At 37.8% G+C, this 26,891-nt stretch overlaps 1 protein-coding gene across 1 annotated transcript; it reads left to right on the forward strand.

Moving 5' to 3' along the window:
* The first annotated feature begins 1,036 nt into the window (after positions 1-1,036).
* Positions 1,037-26,840, forward strand: LOC111322311 (ERC protein 2). Its single transcript, XM_022925388.2, has 16 exons — positions 1,037-1,975; positions 6,964-7,404; positions 9,057-9,125; positions 10,745-10,795; positions 11,186-11,290; positions 11,830-11,997; positions 14,082-14,249; positions 14,729-15,007; positions 17,032-17,151; positions 17,978-18,195; positions 18,391-18,526; positions 18,791-19,083; positions 19,722-19,863; positions 21,082-21,168; positions 24,158-24,331; positions 24,769-26,840. The coding sequence occupies exons 1-16, from the start codon at positions 1,649-1,651 to the stop codon at positions 24,865-24,867; spliced, it is 2,877 nt and encodes a 958-aa protein (XP_022781123.2). The 5' UTR covers positions 1,037-1,648; the 3' UTR covers positions 24,868-26,840.
* Positions 26,841-26,891: the final 51 nt, after the last annotated feature.

The raw sequence follows: 26,891 nt of genomic DNA on the forward strand, positions 1-26,891 counted from the left end.
TTTCTAAGCTGTTGAAAGGTATTTCGAGGCACGTGCGCCGAGGATGTACTAAAGAACTTTGGTAAGTGATTACCTTTGGATGATATTAATAATAATTTCAAAATCGCATGAAGTGTGCGTGCAATTTCAACTGATTTATGGTCACTCGTGAAGGTTTAAAAATTTTTCAAATGGTCCATACAACCGTCTCGGGCAATGATGAAAAACAGCGCTCATGTCCATAGATCGTGAATCCACAGGTAGTGGACGCAATTTTGTACACTAATCTCACTGCCAGTCGATTGGGAACTAAGGCGCACCCGTACCTTCACTGATCCACGAGCAAGTTGGGAAAAAGTGTCTTGTTTTCAGTGTCAGAGGAAGAGGGTTAAACTCTTCCTTATCTGGTCTCTTAATTCCCTTGCCTTTGAGTATCACAACTGCCGCCCTTTTGATATGTTGCGCTAGTCGTTTGAATTAAACGTTTTCTTGGCCCAATATAATTTTAAATAAACTACCTCGGAACTTTTCGTTTTGTCTGAAGACCGAAGTTCGTTGAACGCAAGTCAAAGAGCTTTCAGGCCGGCTAGCCAGCACAGCATGAGTTCATTTATTGTTTTTAGGCATCTCTTGTTTGTTCACGTAACTTCCAATTCGCTGAAAAAGAGACCTGGTTCTCGGCCAAGTTGCTGTTTGGGTACAGCAAGATTTTAATGGTGTCATAGACTGAAGACAACTCAGTTCTAATCTGCTCCTTCAATCAAGTTCATTGTTATCTTCCATTCTGATTGTTCATTGCAGCTTAGTCTATTTTTACATTTGTTTCCTGGCAGTCTATAAATAGCCGAAAATTCAGGTTTGCACCAGTTTGCACCAAACTGATGATGGTTGTTTCAGTCATGCTGAAACATGTCTTTAAAAATTGCCTCGTGCTTTTCTAATGACTAGTTACTAAACAGCAAGGAATTAATTAACCTTGGTGTATTTGGAAACTTATTCGAAAGCATTTTGGGCCATTTAAACCTTGTCTCGAGAAATTCTGTAGAGGTATCGTAGAACACAAGGCGGCAGCTAAAAAGAAAGAGAATAATGCGTTACTCGTCTTCGCGTGACTACCTCCAAATTTGGGTATCTATTAACCGCTGAAAATTTGTCTGGGCTTAGTGATCCGTGGGCGACTCTATGAGCACTTATTATGTTGACGAAAACTTCCCATTCGCTTCATTGGGTTACGAACTAGGCATTTTTGTTAGAGATTTTCGTTCTGTGGTAAAACGAAGATAATTTCACGTCTTATTCGAGCGACAGTGAAGTTCAGCCATCGAATTCGCTAGGTCTCCCTCGACAACGGCAGTTAAATGAACCGTCGAAATTGACATTATTGACGATGCAGATATTGGGACCCTTTTTATTCTGAGCTTAATTCGTCAATTGCTCGCTGTAATTGCTGCTTCGTCCCACTGGATTAGCTGAAAAAACACTATACAGCACCGCGAGCGGATCTTTCGTCTTTGACGTAAGACTGGTTCTACATTGTCTGAATATCAAGACCCATGTGAGTTCACCTCTCGACAGATATTATTGAGAGAAGTCCGTCACTTAGATTGGTTTTTGTGGCAGACCAGTATTGCGCCGTTAGCGGGGTTTATATATCACCGATTAGTCTAAGATGTATTCGTTGAACACCGAACTGAACCATTCTCCGAGGCTGAGCCCTTCTTCGAGCGAATCTTCGCTGGGTGGATCGCCTTCGCCCAACGCGAACACGAAGGCACTTGCGGATATGGGCGAAAAAACAATGGCTGAATTACAACAAGAGAACGTTCGACTGAGGAAAGAAATTGATGCCAAGGAAACAAAATTAAACTCCAGTATGAGAAGTATTAAAATGTTTTGGAGTCCAGAACTGAAAAAAGAGAGAGCAGCGAGGAAAGCCGAAGAAGATAAATATTCTCGACTAAGGGAGCAGCTAAATGTTGTTTCTGAAGAATCACAGGTAAGGTCTTGATTTGGGTGCGTTATTTTCTTTTGGGATTTGGGATTAAGTAACAAAGGCAATCTGTTATTATGGGATAAACCGAAAATTATAAAACGTGTGCCTATTTGTTTAAAACGGAAGTGACTCGCGGGGAAATCAAGTGAAAATTTTAGCCCCGATCGATTATAATTATAAACCCACGTTCTTTCAACTCGGCTTGTTGAGCGAATCGGAGATATTGCGCCCCAACACTGATTGATTTATAGGTACTCCAATTCTCAGCCTGACTTAAGATTACCATTTTGCAACGGTGTCGAAAAGGCATAGACCACTTAGACTGCTGTGCATTATTTAAACGTTTTATTGAAAATCTTTACAAACAATCGGCACAAGCTCTAAGCGTTTCGCTCTTTCCGACAACTGTATTAAAGCAGCAGAAGCGTGTAGGGTATTGTTGTTCCAAGGTGGAATTATTGTGTTTAGAACAATAAATGGTCATTAGAGGTGTAGTTTACTATCTCGAAGCTTTCCTTGAATTTATACATCTATACATGGGGAAACACCGCTGCAATTCGCTTTAAGCTATACCGCAAGGTTAGTGAAACAAATTATTTAGTACGTGATTCGTGAATGGAAAGAAATTTTAATAGAGCTTGATTTCTTCTCGCTTTTGATAAATTATCGTTAAGCTTCCCTGACATGTAACCAATGCAGTTTCAGTGTTAAATACGTGTGATGACTAATTTTTGAGAAGAATGCATGAAATACTCAACGATTACGACGTTTTGTCACTTTTATTAATTTAAATAATAATTTTTTTGAAAGCCAAACTTGACCCCTTTTCTCAAGATCAGTTTACAACAAAAACAGATTTAGGAGATTGATTTGACTTAGAGTAGCTATTAGATCTATCGTTCTGTTTTTGACTGACTTTAATCAGTTGCCTTAACAGAATTAGCAATTCAAAGGTAATACGGTTACTTACGAATACACCAATGATTAAGATCATGAATAATTGAACTGTGTTTCGATAAAAATTGCATTTGTTGACCAGTGCCAATTTATCTTCTGAGCAGCATCTTGTTACCGTCAGGTAGAATTAATTTCGTTGGAACCATTCTTGCTTTTTCATGTGATAATTTACAAGTAAGTTATGAGATACCAAAAGTCTGAGGATTTAAATCTAAAGATCTTTTTTTTTTTTTCATCAAACAGCTCTTTGGTTCTTGTTATTCTACCCTTCCTTTAAATCAAACCAGTCATTTCTTCTTTTGACTCCTAATTATGGAGGTTGAAGGCTCTCATGATGATGCAAATCTCTTGTGCAGAGAAACACTTTACAGATGCACAGAAGTAAGCTCAAAACTTGAAAATGTTATTGGTATTATAATTTCTTTCTCCTACAATCTTCTTATTATTGGCATTACTGACATTGGTTACAAGTGATAGCATCCAATTTGCAAAAGTGCAACTGCCAAATTATCTGATTTGGTGCCAGTAACTCCTCATTTCTCTCTCATTAATGGATATTTCAGCACGCAGTTTATATAGGGGTGAGAAAGTGACAGTGTAAAAAGTGTAATAAAGAAGCACAGCACAGTGTTGAGGGAACTTATTAGCTTTCCACTGACGGTGGTGTGATCTTGACAGAATATCACTTGTGGGTTGGGTTTGAGAAAGTGACAGTGTAAAAAGTGTAATAAAGAAGTACAACATAGTTTTGAGGGAGCTTATTAACTTTCCACTGCTATGACATTGGTGTGATCCTGACTGGACATCGCTTATGGGTTGAGTTTCATCCTTATTCCGATTTATACCAGTTTCTTCCTTCTACAAAAATGAATGTTTCTGATTCTCACCCAACCTGGAGACAGAGGAATAAGAACTATCTTTTGGGTGAGCTACTACTGAATCCAATCAATCATTTGAGTAATATTCTCTAATAGAATGTCCTCACAGAAATATGAACATTTTTAAATTTATTTAAGGGAACTGAAGTGGCTTAATATAGTAATAAGATAAAATGCCCTATGAAGCATTGTATCATATGTGTTAAGTTTGTGTTTTGTCTTCTGTTTGCTCTGAGGATTTTTCTCAGCATTCTTTGGTTTTTCATCCCCTCACATGGAGAAATAATTATTCATATGGAAGGGAGAAGGAAAAGTCACTCAGACAGTTGACATGTACCAGTACATGCCAATTTTAATTACTGGTAAATTCAATTAAGTATATTTTTAACTGTTGAACTTGAGAGGCCTGTGCCATATAATGGCAGTATTGTGAATGTCATGCTCTTATAGACATGCCCAATATAGTTAACAGAGCTTTCTCTTTGCCCCATGTATTCCATATTTCTTTCATTTTGCTTGATGTTTCAGTAGCAAGAATAGGATGGTTCCTGTCCTTTTTCTCATTTTCCACCTTTATACATCAAAGACTTTTGTCTTCTGTCAGTTATCTCCTGTCAGCTGTCTTTTAATGTACTTCAGGTCCCCCTAATGTTTGTTGATTTGGCCCTTGTACACTGTGCCCCTTGTACACTGTGCCCCTCATATGTGAGTGGGATTATTTTCAATTTTCCAAACCACCCTGGTACTGATGGCAGCCCATTATTCACATTCTTGTTCCTTCTTGGTGTACCTGTAAGGTATTCTTTTTCTCTTACTCTCTCTCCATCTATTAGGTTTTGTTTTATCAGTTAGGAATATCTTAATTAGTTCTTCCTCTCCTTCTTTTCTTGTCTGTCACCAGCTTGGTTACCCTCTGATGATAACATTACTAATAACTTACAACAACTTTTTTTTTATTTATCCCTTTCCCTTCCAAGGACGTACATATACATCCTATGTAAAATGTCATCTATGTCCTGAAATAAAAACATTACCGGGAGTCTGGTTGTTTGTAATGGATTAAATAAATTATCCCGGTTGTTGAGAAAAATTCAGTATGGCTGCTGGTTGGAAAAGGCATCTGGCTGTGGTAGAGAAGGGGTCAAGGGTAACACACAACAGTAATTCAACTCGTGGTCCTTGAGAGGAGTGAGATTGACAGGTTGGCTTTCACCTAGGTGGTGGTCTGAAAGTGGTCAGCAGCATAAGGTTTTCTTTACGTTTTTCTTTATGTAGGAGCTTTTATACAATAACTGCACTACTTTGCTTTTTCCTGCTTTTGTACTTTTATCTCAGTTTTTGGGTTTAAAAAAAAGTGTTGTTGTGTTTCCTCTTAAATCTTTTATGTGACTAGGTTTATGGATGCATTTTGTGATCCTCAAATGAGTACTTGACTCTGAGATATAATTATCTTTGCTCTAAATGCAGAAGTACCTCATGAAAGCTTCAAGTATAATTTCGTCAGGACTAACATCTCTAAAGGAAAACATTTTAAAGAGACAGCCATTTTGAATTTTTGTTAAGGCTCTTCTCAGATAAGTTCCCTTTGAAAAGGGCACCTCTTCTCAGCCAAAATTCAAAAGAAAGGGTCCCACCTTAAGGTGGCTCGTATCAGTTTTCTCGCACGGGGAACAGATCACTCTAGTGTCACGTGTGAGAGAAACGTGCGAAAGAAGCACGAGATTAAAAGACAAAAATATAAAACAAAGATGGCAGTGCGAGGATTTTTTTCTACTTATGTGAAAAGTTTACCTAAGAGCTTGTATTTGATGTGTTGAGCGGCCACTGTGAATGCAGGAGAATAGAAACTAAGATAACAAAGACGATTTTCGGAGAAGTAAAGGTTGCTTCACTTCACATTTAAAAGAAATATTTAACCGATATTAAAATCTTGCGATGGCGAAAAAAGAAGAACTCAAGTAAAGGTTAATCTACCTGAAGTGGAAGAAGACTTTGAAACTTAAAGGAAAATAATATGATATAGCCAGAAGTCGTGTGTAGGATTTTTAAGATGAGCCCAGGAGGCTGTCTTTGACAGCTGTTTAATGATTTTCTTAGCAGTAAACGTCTGTAAACATCAGATTGTAGGGACGCACGCGAGCACACACAATTGTCAGCGGTAGCTATAACAGATCATGAGCAAATGTCGATCTTATAGAATCCAGATTTTTAAATGCGCGAGAACTCACGTGGAAATTGCTAAACTCATGAAAGACATTGCATGAAAACAAGTCCAGTAACCCCTTCTTTTTATTGTTCCAATATGATAATAACATCGAAAGGAATCATCAGAAAAAAAAACTAGAAAATTCTATGGAAGGAAATTTGGGATGTGTGAAAATTGCCTTTTTTGTAGATTTTCTGAAATTCCGCTCCGTAGAATTTTTTTTAAATCTTTGTGCATTTTCCTTTTTAAGTGCCAAAAGCAATCACTGAAAAAAATCAGGGGGTCACCGGGTTAGTTTTCGAATTATTTAAGCCACAAGCTAAAAAATGCTTCTGAATAAGCCTATGAAAGCGTTACCATGGAAACTGCTAGTGACGAAATGACACCTATTTTTGGATAACCAATGATTATATAATTCAACCCCGTAAAAGTGTTCAACTGGCCTTGGTCAGCTTTTCTGTAGTATTCTTTCAAAGTTACAAACCATCAAAAAGATAAAAACCGGTACGAGCCATCTTAAATGAGCACCTCTGATCTGCCTCTGACCTGCTTCTGATTAAAAGGTGTTTCACTGAAAATTACAGTACAACTCAGATATGCTTTAACCAAAAATGCACTTGTATAACCATGCAAAATTTGCACATAAGGAGGGATATCGACTGAATAAAAATAGGAGTCTCTGAATTTTGTGTACATGCACAGAAAGCTGACTCATCTGCCTCGTCAGTACATCTATTCTAAAGAATAAGCCAATAGCAATAAAATACTACACGGTTACCAGGAGTGATTAGTACTGTAATTGCCTCTTTTGATTAAGTAGTCGAGATTATCTTTTCCTTGATTTGAAATGAATAAAGGGTTATTTAAGGATTTATGGTATTCATAAAACAAACATTTAACTTTTTTAGTCTAACAGGATTTAAAATTGCATTTATTTACTTGCTTTTCAGAAAAAAGCAGAAACAATTCGAGATCTGCAGGAACGGTTACAGCAACAGCAAGAACAAACAGATCGCCTTTCAACTGGTCGGCGATCCCTCTCTTCTTCATCACATTCTGTACATTCACAGGATGGAATTCAGCGCGAGTTAGAACTTTTAAGGGGTGAAAAAGATCGACAGGATAATGAGACATTTATACTCCAGAGATCATTGGAAGAATTGAGCTCCAGACTTGAAGCTCAACAGCAAGCTATACAGGCTAAGGATGAAACTATAACTCAGTTAATGGAAATGATCCAAAGCAATAAAGGACTTGAATCCAAGCAACTCGAGATGCATAAAGAACAGCACAATGCTGACAAAAAGAAGCTTGCAGAAGCTCTCAATCAACTTGTTAAACTACGAGAAGAAATTGATGAAAGGGATAGAGCAATTACATCCTTGCGAGAGGTAATAATGCTTCAAATGCTTTTTAATATGAATTGTTATTTTACTGATCCTCTCTTTGTCATTGCCATGCCGTGACTCTGTTATGTAACATGATCAAACTATTACACTTACACTCTGATTCTTTGAAATTCTGAGGTTGTGGTGTTGTAAGACAATTTTCCTTCGGGGATCATATTGTGAGTTTTTATAACCTGTCTGCTTGACAGCATACTAAAATTGTAAAGATTAAGTTGTTAATTACTGAAACTCAAAGAATAAAGAAATGTCACTCTTACCACTGCCCAGTTGGGGAAGTTGTAAAAAAATTTGTTGTGATGGAAGTCAATCAACCTTAGACATAGTTGCCATCATGATGATGATATTGGCTCTACAACTGAGAAATAACTCATCACTTGCCTCTGAAAATGACAAAGTGCTGACTGATTACTGCCATTTGAGACAGTCATGTCCTATCATGGATCTTCCCCTTTCTCATTCCCCTCATACTCTCTATGGTGGCTAATTTACAGTGACTCAGTTGCTTAAACCAAATTTAACTAAATTTAACCTTGAATATCCCCATTGACACAGCACTACAGTTTTATCCCCTTTATCCTTTCCCTGTAAATGTAAATCTTCAGCAAAATTAGATGTGGTTCCTTTTTTAATGTACAAGTATCTTACATCTGCACTGTATAATCTATACAATGTAACATGTCTTGTGGTTACTACATGTATTAATTTGCCAGAGCATAATTATGTTTCACTGATGTACCATGTTTCTTGGTGTATATTCATTTGCATCAAAGATCAGAGAATTCTCCCATTGTTTCTCTAAATTTTTCCAGCTAGATTTTGATGTCCTAGGCAATTATTTTCAGCCTTGGAGAAGTTTTCTGCCATCTGTCAGGGTTTGTACATGTCGTGGAAAACCTGGGAAGTCATGGAATTTCAAAATTTCATTTTCCAGGCCTGGAAAGTCATGAAATTTAGGTGTGGGTCATGGAAAGTCATGGAAAATCAATATGCTTTCTATGAGTGAAAGGCAATAAGACCCAAAGTTGAAAAGTTAACTGACAAGTCCAAAAATCAGATTTAATTTCATTAGAAATAAACAGAAGCACACATTGTGAGAATGTTTGCAAACAGGTCAAAGACATGGAATCTTTCAAAAGGTCATGGAAAAAGTCATGGAAAGTCATGGAATTTTAAAAGGTCAAAAGTGTAGGAACCCTGTCTATTTACACCTTCCTGCTATTAGATTGGTTAATGAACACCCTGTACATGAAGATCATGTACATGTCTACAAAACACTTAAGATACTACAAATGCTCTGATTGACTACACCTTTGACTTATTACTGGTGAATTCTTAGCTATTTTACAGATATAGTGTTATTTTGAACACTATGTTTGTTCACTGTTTGTTTCCAGTTTGTTTGTTAGGGCCCAGATGAATAAATACATTGTGTAAATCTGGTTCACCCTTGTCAAATAAATTCTGTTATTATTATTTTTTCCTATTAGGTAATAACCCACTTGGGATGTTGGAAAAACACTTGCTCATGAAATTCATTAATATTTAAATCATCCAATATGTAACCATGTCAGTAACCAATGCAATGCAGTATTTAGTGATGAAGCTCTTACCATTTTTGCTTTGTTTACTTGCAGGAAATTGATAATGTTAAAATCAACAATGTAAATGATGAACTAAAACAATCTGCAAACCTGTTGGCTAAGGTATTTAAGATTTTGATGTAAACTAAAAGTAAATGTGGGAGGGCAATCACTGTTAGAAGGTTTACCAGTGTTACTATCTTTTAATTCCCCTTCTCCCAGAAATTGCCCTGCAAAGTTGCAACTTTGCAGCAGTAACTGTACATCCTCTTCTAAGAAAATTCCTAAAAAGTTATATTTTTAAATCACATTAAAGTTTAAATGCAAAATTGTTTGTTTGGTTACTTGTTTTGATAGTTTTGTACAGTCATGTACATGTAGGTTATTATCTTGGAGTTTTAAAAGTTTAGGCAACTGTGAGCTTTCACCATAATTATGTACTAGGTATAAATGCAAGAAATTTTTGTATTGGCAGGGCCCCTCTGGATACCCTGAACAAATAAAGTTGTCTTATTTATCTAATTTTTAAAGGAGCTGTGGTAATATTTGAGTCACTTTGAGTGTCCCAGAAAGCAGGGCTTAGAGTTTGTTGTCTCAAAACCAAAAGTTTGAATCAGAAACCTTAAATGTTTGAGAAATGATAGTTTCAGCATGAGAACATAAGATTGGATTTGTGTGCTTAAAGTCTCATGCTCAATGCATGACACTTGAGAGCTGTGCTTTCTAAAATGCTGACCATAATTATGACTTGACTTTGAAAAAACCATTAGTGAGGCTCTTGGGACGTAAAACACAGCGATAAAAAACTTTCGGTATGCTCCATGAACACCAAAAATAAGTCTCCAATTCAGCACCTTCTTCTGAAATTTAATATGTTAAATGTTTTATACTATTCCCCATGCTCAACTAATTGTTCATAGCTCAAGGACAGTGTATACACAAGTAATTGCATTTTGTTGAAAATCTTCTTTCAAACACACAAAAAAGACAACTATAAGCTCACCAACTTTGTTTTCTTTAGATGAAAACACTTAAGAGTAATCTTTTTCTGTCTCATGCAGATGCACTCATGAACACACAATACAGCTGTATATAAATGCAATCATTTTCAGTTAATTGCAATGTAACTTAATACCTAAGCTTCCTGTTGGTTAGTCTTTTATCATGATCTCAAATTCAGGTTTTCAAAGGTCGAAATGTATTTTTTTACAAGGAAAGGAGTGTTAAAACATATTGTGGTACCCCTATACACTTGTATCACACACTTTCAAATATGTCATGGTATTTTACTTTATTCCTGTTATGATTGAATGGGCATTTAGACGTTATATTGTAAAAGGAGAGGTTCATCAAACATGCATTTTGTTATGTTAGCCCTTTCCAAAACAAATACATTACAAACTAAAACAAGTACAGTTTGCAAGAAATTAAGAGTGACCTTTTCTTTCAAAATTTACTGAGACTACTTATTAAACAATGACAATATGACAGGCAGTCATGCAGTGTAAACATGACTTACTCCCTTATTCACTGACTAAGTGCAATGTGTAGTAGATGATTTTTTAAATGAACATCAATGTTTTTAATATTTATCAGCCATGTGATTATACTGGTGACATGAACCAATTCAACTATACTTGTCTTCTTTACAAGTCTGAAGTGTTTTTCTTAAAACAATTTGTCACTCTCAATATTGAGGAGGTCACGTCCCTGATATTGTGGTCATTTCACTGTTCTTTTAGGATAGCCATATTGCCGCACTGGAGACACAAATAAGCCAGCTGGAAGCAGAGGTTTGTACTCTTTGAATACCACAATTGATAAAGTGAAAACTGTCTTAAAAGCTGTAATCTGCAAGAAGTGAATATTTCAAGTTGTTTCAAGGTTACTTTTTATATTCTGTGTAAAACAACTTAATTTGTACCTTTAAATTTGGTCTATATAAGTTTTGATTTACAAAGTGATCAATTAATATGTAACTTTACCCTGTTTACCTGATATCAGATAAAATGCAGTCAACAATCTTTGGGATTTGAGCAATCAATATTGATAAACATATTAGTTTTTTTTTTTTTCAGTTTGAATTAGTGTTCAGTTCTATTTCACACTGAGCATTTGACATTCTCTTGTTGTGAACAATACATGTACACTAACTGCTTGCAATCATCACGTCCTACTGTCAGATGGAAAATCTGAAGGAGAATGCTATAGAAGATGAAAAGAAGAGATTAGAAGATAGGAAGCACTCTGAAGTTTACGAAAGCCACTCAAAATTCATGAAGACCAAGGTAAGTACATTTAGCAGAAGGTACTCATGAGTATGGTTATTGATCTGTCTCTGTCACTGTACCTGTATGTACCATGTTATTTAACATTGAGTGCTCTTTAGAAGAGAATGTGTTTATTTTCTCTCCACATTGTCATTTTTGGTCTTGAGCACCTTTTTGTGGCACAAAGTTAGTTTCTTTGTCTTAAAATGAACTATTTTTTCCAAGTCATTTTCACCTGTATGCATGTAAAAGTACATGTCAGGCCATATTTGTAGACTAAAAAGTTTTAGATTTAAAATTAATAGGCAAAAAGTTTCAAAAAGGTTCTGTTATGCCCTCATGGGTTTAAATTGAGAGCTAGTTCAGAAACTTCTGGAAAAATGAAGCATAACACATACCTTTTATTTACATTTGATGAATTTGAATAAAATCCAGTGGCCAATACCCATGTGATTTTAAGTCACCTAAAAAAAATGTTGGCTTTATTCTGGGGGTGTATGTGACTTATGTGCTGTTGTTGTTGTTTTTATACATATGTATTTTTTTCATGTCATAAGATTGAATCACTTAAAGTGGATCTAAGTAAGAAAAATGCAGAATTAGTGGCAGCAGAAACCAAACTGGAGACACTAAAAGCTCATCAGGCTAATCAACAAGAACATATTTCTGTGTTGCAAACCTCTTTGTCAGCCAAAGAACATCACATCAAGAATCTCCAGAGTGAGGTGAGTGATGTATTTTATTTGAGTATTTGTTTGTTCTAATATTATTTTGATTACTGGTAATATTTATATCGATGCTCATGCACTTCAGAAAAGTCATATGTTCAATTTCAATGATATTATTTTGTATTAGTTCAACCTTTATCAATATAGAGTGGCGAGTTTCCTTTGTTACCATGTCCAAAGTTTGTGTTTTCAAGAAGTTATTTTTACAAGGAGCCCTATCTGTGTACATGATATGAATCTAGTAGATTAAGTGCCCTTAGGTAAACAAATAGGAAAATTTTGTTTTCATAATTTACGGATTATAGAATTGTGAAAAAATTACCAGTAGAAGAGGATGGCTTTGTTTCCACTTTGACTCAGGTCAATATGTTTTGTTATATACCAAGACTTTCGCTAAACAAAACGAGCATTGTGATTGGTTGATTGTTGGTCACGTGCCCTTAATCAAATTCAAGTGCATCCCGACAAGGATACAATTGCGCAGTTGTTGCCCGTGCGTCGAATCATAGTTAGGTGGTCGAATACAACGACTTGTTTTTGCCATACGAGTCTAAACGTATAACAAAGCACGTAATGTATGGTCCTTCAGGAAACATCAGGACTCTCGGGAAAACAAACTAACTGTTTCCCTCGGGACCATGTATTAAGGTGGCTAGTACCAGTTTTCATCTTTTGGATGGTTTGTAACTTTGAAAGAATCCAAAAAAAAGACTGACCAAGGCCATTTGAACACTATTACGGGGTTGAATTATATAATAATTGGTTATCCAAAATTGGTGTCATTTCTCCAAGGGTTATTCAGACCCCTCCAAAAAAGAAAAGAACCTTTTTGACTGATGAGGCTCGAAGAGCGAAATATATTTCAAGATTCTTAAAGCCACTGTTAGTTTATTTTTACAGCTTCTATACGTGCGTCGAATGTGATACTCGAGACGTGATGTCTTATTCTGCAAGTAGTTCAAATTATTCAAACGCATTCCAGCCTCGGCGACCACTATTTCTTTAAGTTTTACGGGGCGGAATTTCAGAAAATTTAGAAAGAGACCATGTTAACGCAGTGCAAAATTTCCTTCCGTAGAATTTACTAGGATTTTTTTTGACGATTCTTTTCACTGATAATATTATATTGGAACGATAAAAAGAAGGGGTCACCGTACTTGTTTTTATGCAATAGCCTCCGTGAGTTTAGCAGTTCACACGCGCGTTCTCGCGCATTTAAAAATCCGGATTCTATAAGATCGACAGTTACTTATGATCTGTTAAAGCTACCACTGACTATCGAGTGTGTTCGCGCGAGCACCTACGATCTGATATCTAGTGACGATTACTGCTCAGAAAATCGTTCAGTAGCCGTCAAAGACAACCTCCCGGGCTCACCTAAAAGGACTAACTCGCAGGTTCACAGTCTTTTCCTTCTTCAGGCAGATTTTATTTCACTTGGGTTCTCACTGTTTTTTGCTGTCGCAAGATTTTATTTCGATTAGATTTTTCGTTTGGATGCGAAGCAGCCTTTATGCCGCCGAGAATCGTCTTCTTTATCTTCGTTTCTGTCACCTGCATACGCGGTGGCCGTTGAATACATTAAATACACGCTGGTAGGCAAACTCCTTACAAAATAATACAAAAGTAGCTTAGGCCGAAAAAAAGCCTCGTGCCGCTATATTTGTTTTGAATTTTCGCTTCTTTCGCGCATTTCTCTCGCGCGTGACACACAAGAGTGACCTGCTCCCTGCGCGAGGAAACTAGTGCTAGCCACCTTAAGTGTATAGTGTTCTTGGGTGAGACACATGACACTCACACTCAACTCTTTCAACTTTGGAGTAGTAACAAGTACAAGGGATTTGTGAGAGAAACCTGATAGAACAGTGAGGGGTTGGGAGGGGGCGCGGTGATGGGATCGTAAGGGTTACCTGTGATGGACTAGCTTACCATCCAGGGAGAGTAAAGTATAGCAGTAGAGAAAAGCAAAGTCTAACGGTATTTCTAGTAGACACTTGACTAAATTGCAGTGCTTCTGTTAAACACTTTCATACTGAATTTTTAAAAATCGATAAATGACTTGCTTGATTGACTGATGACAGCTGGAGTCTTTGCGTGGTCGGCTGGATGACAGAGAAGAGTTACTAAGAATGAAGGAGAAGAAACTGTTGTCAGTGTCCACAGAACATTCGGAGAATTACTACGCAGTAGAGAACCTCCAGAGTGTACTGAATACAAAAGAAAGACAAATAAACAGTCTCAAACAAAAAGTAAGGACTTAAGTTTTTATTTTTACAATCAGTCCTTAAAGTCTAATTATTTCATAAGTAATTCTTCCTCCTAACTGATATTTCCTTGTGAAATACACATATAGTCAATTGACTGGTATTTAAAACTGCAACAACTGAAATGTTACTTCTTAATAGTTGAACGAGGTCTTTTTTAACTGAATTTCACGTAAATTACTCCTACCAGGACGGGATATTAGCTTTGTTAGAGATTTACAGTTTTGGGGTAGACCCTCGGGAACTAGTGTCCAGCGCGGACCGTGTTATTTGACCTTTAACATCGGGAATGGAAAAATAAGACACTAATTTGAATAACTTCTGGAAAAAATCATCATAATGAAATACCTCAGGACAACCCTGAACAAACTTGGACTGAAAACCCTGCGTTATTTTTGTTGTTACTGTTTGAAAGGAGGAACCATACTGACGGGATGCTTATATTTTTGTTTTGTTTTGAAAAGTGCGAGTGTCTCGAGAGAGATCTACGCGAGAAAGATTCCGCTATCGTTAGTATGAAATCTCAACTGTCTTCCGTGAAGGCTGAGTTTTCTGGTTCATCCACTACCATCACTAATTTGGAAGCGACCATCCGCGAGAAGGACAGGCGAATAGAAATACTACAGAGTCAACGGCAGCGCAGCGGCGCTGAAAACGAGGAGGAGGTGAACCGAGTCAAACGATCACAGGAAAAACTGGAAGCGAGAGTTGCATCTTTGAGAGAACAACTCGCAGAAAAAGACGTAAGTGTAGAGTCTACTTTTTTTTCAACTCCCCTGATCATTTTTCTCTTTCCTGCTGATGGAAGCGTATTAGTATTACCATTATTTTTTGTTTTGCTTGCACGTGACCAAAATATAGACATATCTTATTAGATGTTTTGTTGTGTGGCATCGCTGAGTATTTTTACGAGTCAAAATACCAACAACAAGTAAAAATACTCAGCGATACTACACAACAAAACGTCTAATAAGAGATTTATTATCCAGCGCGCCAAATTGTTATTTCAGTGCGGGCGAATTGCGCGGATATTTCTGGAATAAAAATATCGCGTGATATTTGTACTCGTCTCGCGCGTTATTTGTACTCCACGAAGCACAGTTGGTAATAGAAAGTTTAATTAAGGTGGCTCGTACTAGTTTCCTCGCGCAGGAACAGACAACTCTTGCGTCACGCCCGAGAGAAACGTGCGAAAGAAGCGCGAGATTAAAAGACGAAAATTTAAAACAAAGATGGCGGTGCGAGGATGTTTTTCTACTTTTGTGAGAAGTTCACCTAAGAGTGTGTATTTGATGTGTTGAGCGGCCACTGTGAATGCAAGAGATTGAAACTAAGATAAAAAGACGATTTTCGGAGAAGTAAAGGTTGCTTTACTTCACATCTAAAAGAAATAATCAACCGATATGAAATCTTACGACGGCGAAAAAAGAAGAACTCAAGTGAAGGATAATCTACCTGAAGTGGAAGAAGACTTTGAAACTTAAAGGAAAATAATATGATATAGCCAGAAGTCGTGTGTAGGATTTTTAAGATGAGCTCGGAAGGTTGTCTTTGACAGCTGCTTAATGATTTTCTTAGCAGTAAACGTCTGTAAACATCAGATCGTAGGCGCTCGCGCGAGCACACGCAATTATCAGCGGTAGCTATAACAGATCATGAGCAAATGTCGATCTTATAGAATTATTAAATGCGCGAGAACGCGCGTGGAAATTGCTAAACGCATGAAAACAAGTCCAGTGAATCCTTCTTTTTATTGTTCCAATATGATAATAACGTCGAAAGGAATCATCAGAAAAAAAAAACTAGAAAATTCTACGGAAGGAAATTTGCGATGTGTGAAAATTGCCTTTTTTGTAGATTTTCTGAAATTCCGCACCGTATAATTTTTTAAAAATCTTTGTGCATTTTCCTTTTCAAGTGCCAAAAGCAATCACTGAAAAAAATCAGGGGGTCACCGGGTTAGTTTTCGAATGATTTAAGCCACAAGCTAAAAAATGCGTCTGAATAAGCCTATGAAAGCGTTACCATGGAAACTGCTAGTGATGAAATGACACCTATTTTTGGATAACCAATGATTATATAATTCAACCCCGTAAAAGTGTTCAACTGGCCTTGGTCAGTCTCTCTGTTGTATTCTTTCAAAGTTACAAACCATCAAAAAGATGAAAACCGGTACGAGCCACCTTAAGTACTACCATTACAACCAACAAGGAGCATCGTTAACACACGTGAATGGTCGAACACTGAGATCATCAACTCGCTCACAGTTATGCAGCCCACCTATTAAATCCAATTCCTATATATGGTGGACGCGCTTTTTCAGTATCTGCACCGAAACTATGGAACTCAATTCCCGAATATATTAAAAGAGCGGAAACAGTAGAAACATTCAACACTAAGCTTAAGACATTTTTGTTTAAAAAACATTACTGTTAATTAATTACTTATTCTTATGTCTTAATAATCTTTTGATAGGCGCATTGAGATTAGAAATGCGCCCTATAAGCATCTACTTTATTGTTATTATTATTATAAAACGCGGGTGACCAAGTCGCGAGGTCTGTATCTGATTGGTTGAAAATGTGGTGCTAGTTACAGAGCGCTGTGAAGCAAACGAAAGCATTCTCAGATTACTTTTTACGCTTATTCGAAAGTTGCCCAGTTTTTACGTTTTCTGATTATTTCAGAAACAATTGCGGAAGTTTATTTGTTTGTTGCATTCAATAACCAATTATATGTCAACGCATTCTCGTTTTATCTTTTGTAGGAGGATGTTGCTAGCTTAGAGAAACAGATTTCGTCCTTGAAGACATCGTTACAAGAAAAAAACACCAAACTGTTATCCTCTCAAGAAAGAATTAAACTTTTGGAAGAGAAGATAGACGAGGTTTGTTTGATATTCGAAAGTTGCCTTGTCTGTTGTAAGGCTATTCGGGAAAAACCATTTATTGATAAGGGCCGTGAAGTGTTTTACAAAACAATTAAACTCCATTATCGAGATATCCAAATGTTGATGCCACACTTATGTATAATTTTATGCATTATCCCTTTGTTCGAATTCTGAATGTTCCTTCTTGACTGACAACTATGCGTTTTCGCCCACGCCATTTCCAGATAAACTGTTTTTTTCCTTTGGAATAAAAGAAAGTGTTTGTATTTAAAGAAGATCAGCTGATGCTAATTCACTCTACAAAATGGCCGAGTTTTCTTCTGTTAGTACGCCAACATGGCGGTCTTTACGTCGTGCGCAAACCTTTTTTCCAATAAGATACTGAGTCTTAATTCTTTGACCATAACTGGGTCGAGTAACTCATATAGTCAATTGTTCATTCATTCAATCATTTTTCTAATCAATATCAGTAACTCAATACCTCAATAATTTTACTATGAAGTCATTCATTCACAACTTGCAGAGCGTTTGCTAAGGTTGAGGTCACTCACTCAAACAAAAATAAAATTTGGAGGGCTTTTTTGTATGGGATACACAACAGTTTCCTGAACAAAATAACCGATGTAAATCTATAAACGAAACTCTTTCGCACTAATTATTTTTCAGCCAGCGACCTTGTAGGAAATGGACATAGCATGTAATTCTTCAATTCTTACTCTAACAGTCCCTGCGCGCGTTTATTTCATCGTCAACGTAATCATTATCCTCATTAATTCTTCCTTTGGCCCTTTTAATGATAATGATTATAAAATTAAATCTCCAGAAAATCAGCAAAACAGATCAAGTGACGTCGGATCTGAGTAGTAGAAAACTTGAAATCTCCATACTGGAAAAAGATCTCAGAAAACAACAGATAGAACTCAAGAGCAGAGAAAGCAAAATGAAGAAACTACAAGAAGAACTGAAAGAACAGAGCGCAAAAGTGAAGGAGTTGTCGGATGATTGTGAAGTTAAAGATCTTAAAATAAATGATTTGGAAAAGTAAGTTAGTGGAATAATTTAAAAAGTCCTCTCGCTCTTTTCTCTATGTCCCTTCTTTCAAACATACGGATCTATGGTTTGTGGAATAACAATTTTAATCCAGTCGAGACATTCAAACGCTTGTATTTACCGATAGCTCTTTCCTCTGCATATGGAAATTTTGTTTATGTTTTTTTTTTTTCTTTCTCTCTTCAGGCAGCTTAAAGAACAGAGCAAGAAGTTGGTCGGTGTGAAGAGAAATCAGCAGCTTGAAAGAGAGAAACAAGCCCAGCTGTTGAATGAGGTCAAGAAACAAGAAGATCAGAAAGGCGAGACAGCTGAATTCTTCCAGGTAATAGGTGTATCTGTCCGGCGGGGTGGTCGAATCAGTTATATGCCGCCGGAGAGGGTATGGTTTTCGGGTCTCGATTCTTGAATAGGCAGTACAATTTTACTGCCTAGTGTTTCTAACAGGGTTGCTTAGTAAACCAGAGGTTATGAACAGTGAATTAACGTTTCCACTCCGGTAGAAATGACAAAACCCCATTTTCATAAAGGCATAAAACTTGATCCACGCTTCTTGGCGTATAACTTTAAACTGATAACTGTTCCACAGGGCGAGCTGCAGAAAAAGGATGAGCGAATTGCGGTCTTGGAAGAAGCCCTCACTGAAAGCGTGTCCATTGCTGCTGAACGCGAAGAATTACTGGCTCAGCAAGCTCAGAACGCCGAGACAGCGGCACATCGTGTGGAAGACATGGAGTCGGAAGTGGAAAGAGTTCGGATAGAGACTGCTGTAACGAACACGAAGAATGCTTCCTTGGTTCTAGCTTTGAACGAGAATGATATGATCCTGTCTTACTACAAAACTGAAAGGCATGGGATGATAGAACAGTTATTAGAAATGAGGTAATGGTGTTTTTTTTTCGTTTTTAGTTGTTTCGAAGGTCAAGGAGATAACAACTTCTAGGTAGTGAGGTTGTTTATTCTCACCACTTGTTTCTTATGAATGTGTTGTTGTTGTGAGGAGAAGTTACTTGTTTTGGAATTAAAAGGCTGAACGGCAGTTTAATTTAAATAGTGTGACATTACTTAACTGAGAATTCTGTTTCTCGTACTCTGCTGTTCGTACACCGAATCTTGTCTCTCGCCTATTAAAACGTCTCAGTATTGAAAAATGTTTACATTTTTATCGTACACTCTTGCTTATCGCCCTTTCCCTTCGTTCTATCTTCCTCCCCTCACTCTTTATTCTCAGGGGCTCTCACCACTTGTTTCCCACCCCCCCTTTTTTCGGTGTTACGCCCAACTAGTTGCCCAATTATTTAGATGTACGCATGGCATGTCGGTGTATCAGTAAAGGCCGGTCTCTGTTTAAAATCTTAAATACGTGTTGGGTTAGTTGTCGTCCAGTTGTGAGTGATCGAAAAAGAAGATTTAAGTAGACGGGGCATAAGTTCTCGGTCGCCCTGATCTTTATTCAAATTTGTCTTTTATTTGTCAAGTGCACTTGTAATGGCTCATCTATCTTTATCTATTTTTTGTAGGCAAAATGCTTTACTTGCCACCATCTCCGAGAAAGACGCTAACATCGCATTGCTAGAGTTATCTCCCACAGCTGGAAGTGACGCCGAGGTACGCAAATTCAAAGCGGAAAAAGACAAATTGGTGAACGAGCTCAAAGAACAGGTACGAATCCACAATAACAGAGAGTATTGTTAGTCTAAAGCAGGGGATTAGTCCGTAGAGATAAGAGAGAGAAATAAGCGCATGTTCCACACGAGTTGTGCAATAAAAAGCCTTTTCGTATCAAGAGAGTATATGGTTCAAATATATTTGTAACATCGCAAGGATGTTCAGGTAATCATAAACATGCTTCTTATTCATATTGTACTCGCTTATGACGACAGAAAACAAATGCCTCGAGAAAGAAAAGGCAGTCTATGATGCATTTGCCTATTGTTACCGCAGTAAAAACCCAATGTGGTGTAAAATGCAGAGGGGTTAATGAACAGCTCTTGTCGACGTAAAATTTGAGACAAAAGAAGGACATGGGTAGAACAGAGTTTGCATACTAGTCAATGGACAGGCCGGGGTAGGGCAGGAAATTGATAGACCAGATATATGTATTAAATCGAATGTCTTTGAAACAAAACTTCTCCATTTCATACGCTTTGCGTACCTAACGCAATGGATAGACCTACTCGTCTAGAGTCGGAAGTAATGAGCTTTGAGCCCTGGCCAAGTCAACTTCCTTTTTGTCTTTCTTTGTCTTTTCTTTTCTTTTTCCTTCTTTTTCCTTTCAATTACCGTTATTCTTCAGAGTCCATGTTGGGTAATTACAAGCTAAAATGCACATGTGTTTAACGACGTAGCTTTTGCGTTCAAATCGATAACAAGTGGAAATGCAGAGGTGAGCTCGTGAACAGACTGAACAAACATCGAGTAAAGGCCGAAAAAAACATAAATGAATCCAAAGAAACCCGGTCAGATTCATTCAACGATGGACAGAGTCAGAGCTGAACCATATTACGCGAGTCCAGACGAGTCACAAAAAGAGAGTTCGAGTATCACGCGATAATTGGCCATTTTGAAAACCCTGAGAGGCGGGGAGGATTTACGGACTTTCACGACACCATAACATATTGCCTACGGCCTTCCTGGAAGGAAGGCACAGTTGGCTCAAAAAACTGTCACCGCAATTGCCTTCGGCATTTCACCCTCAAAAATAGGGGGAAACTTCAGACTCTCAAGAAGCTTCAAGTTGTAGGGGTAACGTGGCTCGAGTGAAGATTTCACTTTTATGAATCTTTATGCGATATGATAAGTAGTCTTTATTGCTTTAAAACGCCAAGGGCGTTGTCATGTTTACGAGCGGTTTGATATTTGTCCTCTTTTTTTTTTCAGACTCAAAAGCGAATGACGCTGTTGTCTAACGAAGAAAACAAAGAAATTTCTCTCTCCTCCGAACTTGCACAAGCCTCTACAGAAAAGGTGAGATGATCAGTTTGCTGACAGTCCGTGTACGAGAGATTTTCAGAGCACTGTTATTTCGACCGCAGGCCGACAGATTTGTTGTTAATCGAGTCATTTATCTAAAAGGGCGCGGCTTCGACCTTGCTATGGTTGAGAAATCAAAAATGGTGTTAGAATTGCATTCCGCTGGCTATGCTTGGTTCTTGTGTAGAGAGGGAAGCCCTTTCACTCACCAGAAACCTAGCATATTGAACCACTACTAAGTCACCTCTAAGTAGGCACGAAGTTATATTGCCAACCAAATGAAAACCTTTTTTTTAGCCCCTTTAATCTTACATCTCATCTTCGACGGACTCTCCCACTTGTTCCACCGTAGTTTCCTTCCGGTACGTCGAGCTGAATCGTGGTAATCTAGCCATCTGTTGTAAGTCTTCTTTCTAGGACAGGAGGAAGAGCCGCTTCCTTTCTGCTGTGTTGTTCTGGTTGTGCGTCGAGTGTTTGCCAACAAACAACTGTTTGTTTGTATGTTGCTTATTTGAGCTACTTCGTATTTTACCTAACAAGAAATTTTCCTGGATCAGGGGAGTAACTAATCTTTTTTATTGCAAACGTAGAACTCTCTACGTAGACTCTTTTGCGGAAGTCGTAGAAAAACGTACAAGACCGTTCAGCTTAAGTGAACGTTTATCTCTTTTCACCTCTAACGAGCTATTCAGCAACGAGCAGGCCTGTGAGAAACCAAGGATGTATTAATGCTGCTGAAAACGCGAATTAATTGATGGATGGGGGGAATGTACTAACGGAACAGTTGTAACTTCTATCATCACGTAATATGTGCTAACAAGGATGGAAACTCGTTAGCAGAATCAGTCTACTGCTGCCGAATAACAGCTGTAAAGAATTTTTGTTAGCTGCGCTGTGTGTGGGAAATCTAGAGGTGACTCTTGAGAACACAATTAGCACCTATCGTATTCCAGAGATTTTCAAGTTAATCCTTAGGTAATCCTGTCTACTGATTTAATCAACCTCGCTCTTTGCACGATTCTTTTGTCGAACAGATGAGGTGTTTGGCTCTTTACTGTCTTTAAGTGACGCCGATCTCTCGTTCGCTCGTCAATTTGACGTAAACCGATAAAAGTTAAACAAGTGCTGTGATGAGATAAGACTCGTGCTATATCAAGGGGTCAAGAACTAGCCTCCGAGATTGTTCTGAGTGATTAATTATTTGTGGAAATAGTTGCTTCAAGAAAATTTTAGATATCTGATGTTGCGTCGAAAAGCAGTGTTTTGTTAATGACGTCACTTAAACCCGCTTAATCGGCAAAGTGGTTCTTTTAACACGTTCTTTTCCATGTTAATCTTCGTGTGAAGGTTTCCACACTGCCCAATTTAGAAACACGATGTATTGACAAAGCATTTATTTTTTCCTGGTAAAAATATGTTTGTCGTGCCATAATCAAGTTGCCATAGAAACTCTTTCAAGAATGCACTAATAGAACTTCCTGGGTATTGTTTCTGGCATGGTAGTCTAATCCAAATATGTGGGCATTTTCAACTTCACTGTTCCTTCTTCAGAAAGTGTGCTTTTGTTTGTTGTGGAGTTGTTACTTATCCACAATAAATAGATTTGTTTTCGTGCTTGAAGACTTATAGTGGGGGATTATAGATTTTTTCCACGTTTTAAGAAGGAGTTCTGTAGTAATTTTAGGCAATTAATAGATGAACAAACAGAACGTGAACAAACAGATCACAGAGATCGCTTGGTTATTGTAATTAACATTTTGTACTGAGTTTGTTCCTATTTCCAAGGAATTAACCTAAGAAGGTAGAATAGGCGAATGATTTGACACAACGGTTGCTGCTAATACTTGGAAAGTTGGCATTAGGAATATGGATAGGCCACAAGAAATTATAGCTAGAAAGTTACGAAAAGCTTCTACTGTATCTTTCTCGTCACTAACTTTGGTTATCCTAACTGAACGTTCTCAACTCGTTTCTTTTGAGCGAAACAAATCTCTCTGCACCCGCTGACTTCTCTCTCCTTTGTCTACTTTGATGTTAATTCTCCCAACTTGATGCATAGTTTCAGCGGGAATTTGAGTATTGTGCAAGATTCTCTTCCGCTGGAGAAAGCAGCTGTCTTTCAACCGTTAAGCATATCAAGTTTGCACCTTTCGCTGGTTGTATGAGAATCAAGAAGTGCCCCGTTTGGCAAATTCTATGTCTCACTCGAGCGGCGGTTACACTCGAGAAATAAACCCAATCGAACGAAAACTACCTCGGCAGACCTTGATCATGTAAAGTCGCTTTTGTAGATAATGAAATCTGACCTACTTTTCTGCGCAAAGCCGTTTAAAATTGCAGCTCGAAATCTCCCATTTACTTGATTGAATGAAGGATAGGCGTTCCCGTCTGCCTCTTGTTATCTGACACTAAAAGAATTCGATGACAATAAATTTCAACCAGCATATCAAGGTTATTCTATTTTGAATTTTTTTGAGGCTGTCGTGTAAGTTCAGTGCCATCCCAAATTGTAAATGGCGTGTCTGTCGTACAGCCATATCTGTGTCACTCGCCAGTTAAGGTTTAGATGTGATACAGAATGTGCAAGGAAGAACAGATGGTGCAGCACTCTTTGAAGCAAACTCTCCCCTCGTGTTAGTCCGTTGCGCGAGTCGAAAGAATTCAGTAACCTTGGGTGAGAGGTTCTTTTTACAAGTGCTACGAACTATCTTGGGAAAGAAGGCCACTCATTGCTGGGAGCGTCGTTGTCGTCTGAGCTCGATTCCCAGATCACCGGGCTTTAGTCACGTATGGGTTGGCTGTTTTAGTCGGTTCGTGTCCTTGCATCACGGGTTTTTGCCAAGGTTACCCGGTGTTCTTCCTAACACAAGAACCAATTTCGTGCTCACTATCTGTCTACTAACCACAACGAAGCATGAATGATATAAGTCTTCGCATATTAGTGCCTTTGAAAATTATAGTGCCTTGTCATTTCTCTACGTAGATAGTGGAAGTTGTGTCGATGATGGAGGACAGTATGGATAAACTTCAACAATACGGGGACGAACTTGGGGAGATCTGTGAGAAGCACTTCCCTGATATCAAAAGAAAGATTCCCAAAACAAAACGACGACAAATGAGCTCTATAGACAAGCTAAAAAATGCCAGTCAAAAGGAGGTTTGTTTCTCATGCCATGAGAATTCCGTCTTTATTCTATATTTACCTTGTGTGGTTACGAATGAAAGCAACCTTCAAAATGACAAACCTGGAAAATTAAGGTTAAGTTTTCGAACGGCACGAACCATGACGTCATCAAGAGCTGTTGTTAGAAACCTACCTTTTTTTTTCGTGAGCCGATTCTCGGCATGATACCCGGCTTTACAAACTTCATTTTTAGCTTCATTATCTCACGAGCACACAAACACATCCTGCTATTATCCAGACTATTTACAGCCCCTTTACCTCGACCACACAGAACCGCATATGTAGTCGTTAAGGCGTATTACAGTCTTTTGAGGTGCGCCGGCGGTTTAGCCCAAAAAGATAACTGTTGCATTACGCCTACGTAGAACACTTTATCACTACGTAAACCGCGGTGTTCGTTCTCTTTACAGTTGTTATCCACCCTGCAGACGTTGGAAAGCGACATGCAGACCCTACAGGACAATATACACAAGCTTTTAGATCTGATCGAGGATTTCAGCTATACGTGACTTCTAAGCGTAAGCTTCTTACAACAAGCTAAAGAAGTTAAGGTTTTGCAACATGTTGTTGTGCGCGCCTTCCAAGGTGGACTTGCACTGCACTTGACCACTGTTAACTGATAAAAAGTGCTTTTAGATTTAGTGCAAAAAGTACAGGCCTTTACCTCAACGGAGTAGTTGTCTAAAAGAGTCTAGAAATTTTTGGGTGGACGTGTGAGTATGATTTTAATCCCTTCAATCAAAACCTTCAATTACTAAAGAAAAAAAAAACTCTCGAAGATAAATTCATTGGAAAATGTCCCCCATGGAGATCCATGTTTCCGGCGCAATCTTTGCAAGATACGTTGCTTCTCCATCAAAAGTCCGCCGAACAAACATCCATCACTCGCCCCTTTATGTGATTAACACGCACAGTACCCTTGGGTTCATAGCTGAGTGGAAAGTACATCACAAAACACGCCAAATATGTGATCGTGTGTAAGAAACGTAAATATTCCCCCACTAGGGGAAAAACAACCGCTTCTTTACAACTTTTCAGTCAGTAATTGACAAGAAAACCTTACCGACGCCAGCCACTAATTGGTTGAATTAAGTTCACAATTAAGGTTAACCCGAGATTCCTGACATATTTTGAGAACAAAGTAGGGCTCGGCGCACGGTTTCTGTTTTGGTTTTTTTATTTTTTTTTTCCTGTGCTGAAATTCACAACTTTATGGTTTGTTTTCCTTTGTTTATTTAGTGTTCATATTAGCTAATCTTGGTCTAGACAATTCCAATTTTAGATGTACTGCTAATATTAACTTGATCAGCTTAATTGTTCTTTTTTTGAGATTGAAAAGGATCAAGAAAACCTCTAAAGCCATGTTACTTCGAGTTGATTCCTCTACAGTTTGCCAAGTTGAGTCCAATCTGTTGTTTAACGCAGTCCAACTGACGAAGAGTGCTTGATTGTTTCACTCCAAACAGAACCAGTACAAACAGCTTTTAACCTTTATTTTCCATAAAATTGACTAATGTGTAACTTCTTACAATGTTTATACGTTATCCAATTTCATGCGATGAGAATTGACATTTTTAAAAACTATCACTAGAAGGGGCGTTCTTGATATAACACTAAATTCTCCTAACTAATTTATTTGGAAAGAATATGGCCGCTGTTAGGGAGAATTGCCATTCAAATCTTGGGAATTGAGAGGTTAAATTGTCTTCTTAGAGTCATAGATTAGTCATAACGGTGCGATTGGTTATTTGTTAGTTGTAACTTTAAACGCATGCTGCCTCTAGAACAGTATACCAGTGCTTTTATTATGTTCATGACCCTTTTACACAAACCTTAATCCATTATTTATGTAGTGCTCGATTAAATTTCTCAGTTTCTGCTTATTTAGTGTACCAAAACGTACCCACCCCTTGAAAGGAGTGCCGCTGTTTGGCGTTTTTGCGTGATTTCAAGTTTACCCTTGAAGAACAAAGATCAGAACTCGAGGGAAGAATTTTTCATGAAAGAGTCTTGTAATGACGTCAACCAATCAAAGTGCAGTGTCGCCAGCTTTTCGTTCTTGCCCTGTCCCGTTTGGGTTGGCTTGCACTTAAAAGTTCCCCATTTTTCGTCGTCAAAATTTTATACGTCAATTAAAATACAAGTGTTAGCCGTCATTAACCCAGTAGGGAGAGATTAGCGCTTCAATTCGGTGTTGCTGAAGAGAGAACAAACAACCAAAGCGTTAAAAAGTTATTTTAGAATCAAAGTATTATATAATATATTTTGTAATATAAATATTTCCAAAAATTAGTATTTTGCTTGGTTTGTTCCCTGTGTATAATCTCAGTCACTTAATGATGAGTGTTGAAAAACAAGTGCTTTTACGAAATGAGTTTAGGAGTTTTAGAAGTCTTTTACCAGGTGGCCTGTTTTAGAGTATTTTAAGATTGACAGTTGTTGAGAATTCATAAATATAATAAAGCTTAACCGTTTTAATTTAGCCGTTTGGGATATGATATTCGATAGTGGTTTCGGATGCTTTGACTTAATG

Source organism: Stylophora pistillata, chromosome 9 (assembly GCF_964205215.1).
Source record: "Stylophora pistillata chromosome 9, jaStyPist1.2, whole genome shotgun sequence".
Lineage (NCBI taxonomy): Eukaryota > Metazoa > Cnidaria > Anthozoa > Scleractinia > Pocilloporidae > Stylophora > Stylophora pistillata.

What these genes read in the sequence shown, in the direction of transcription:
- LOC111322311 (XM_022925388.2), top strand. Translation starts at nt 1,649, where the DNA reads ATGTATTCGTTGAACACCGAACTGAACCATTCTCCGAGGCTGAGCCCT. An exon ending in CTGCAAACCTGTTGGCTAAG is followed by an intron (nt 9,126 to 10,744) that starts GTATTTAAGATT and finishes CTGTTCTTTTAG; the next exon opens with GATAGCCATATTGCCGCACT. An exon ending in TAAGCCAGCTGGAAGCAGAG is followed by an intron (nt 10,796 to 11,185) that starts GTTTGTACTCTT and finishes TCCTACTGTCAG; the next exon opens with ATGGAAAATCTGAAGGAGAA.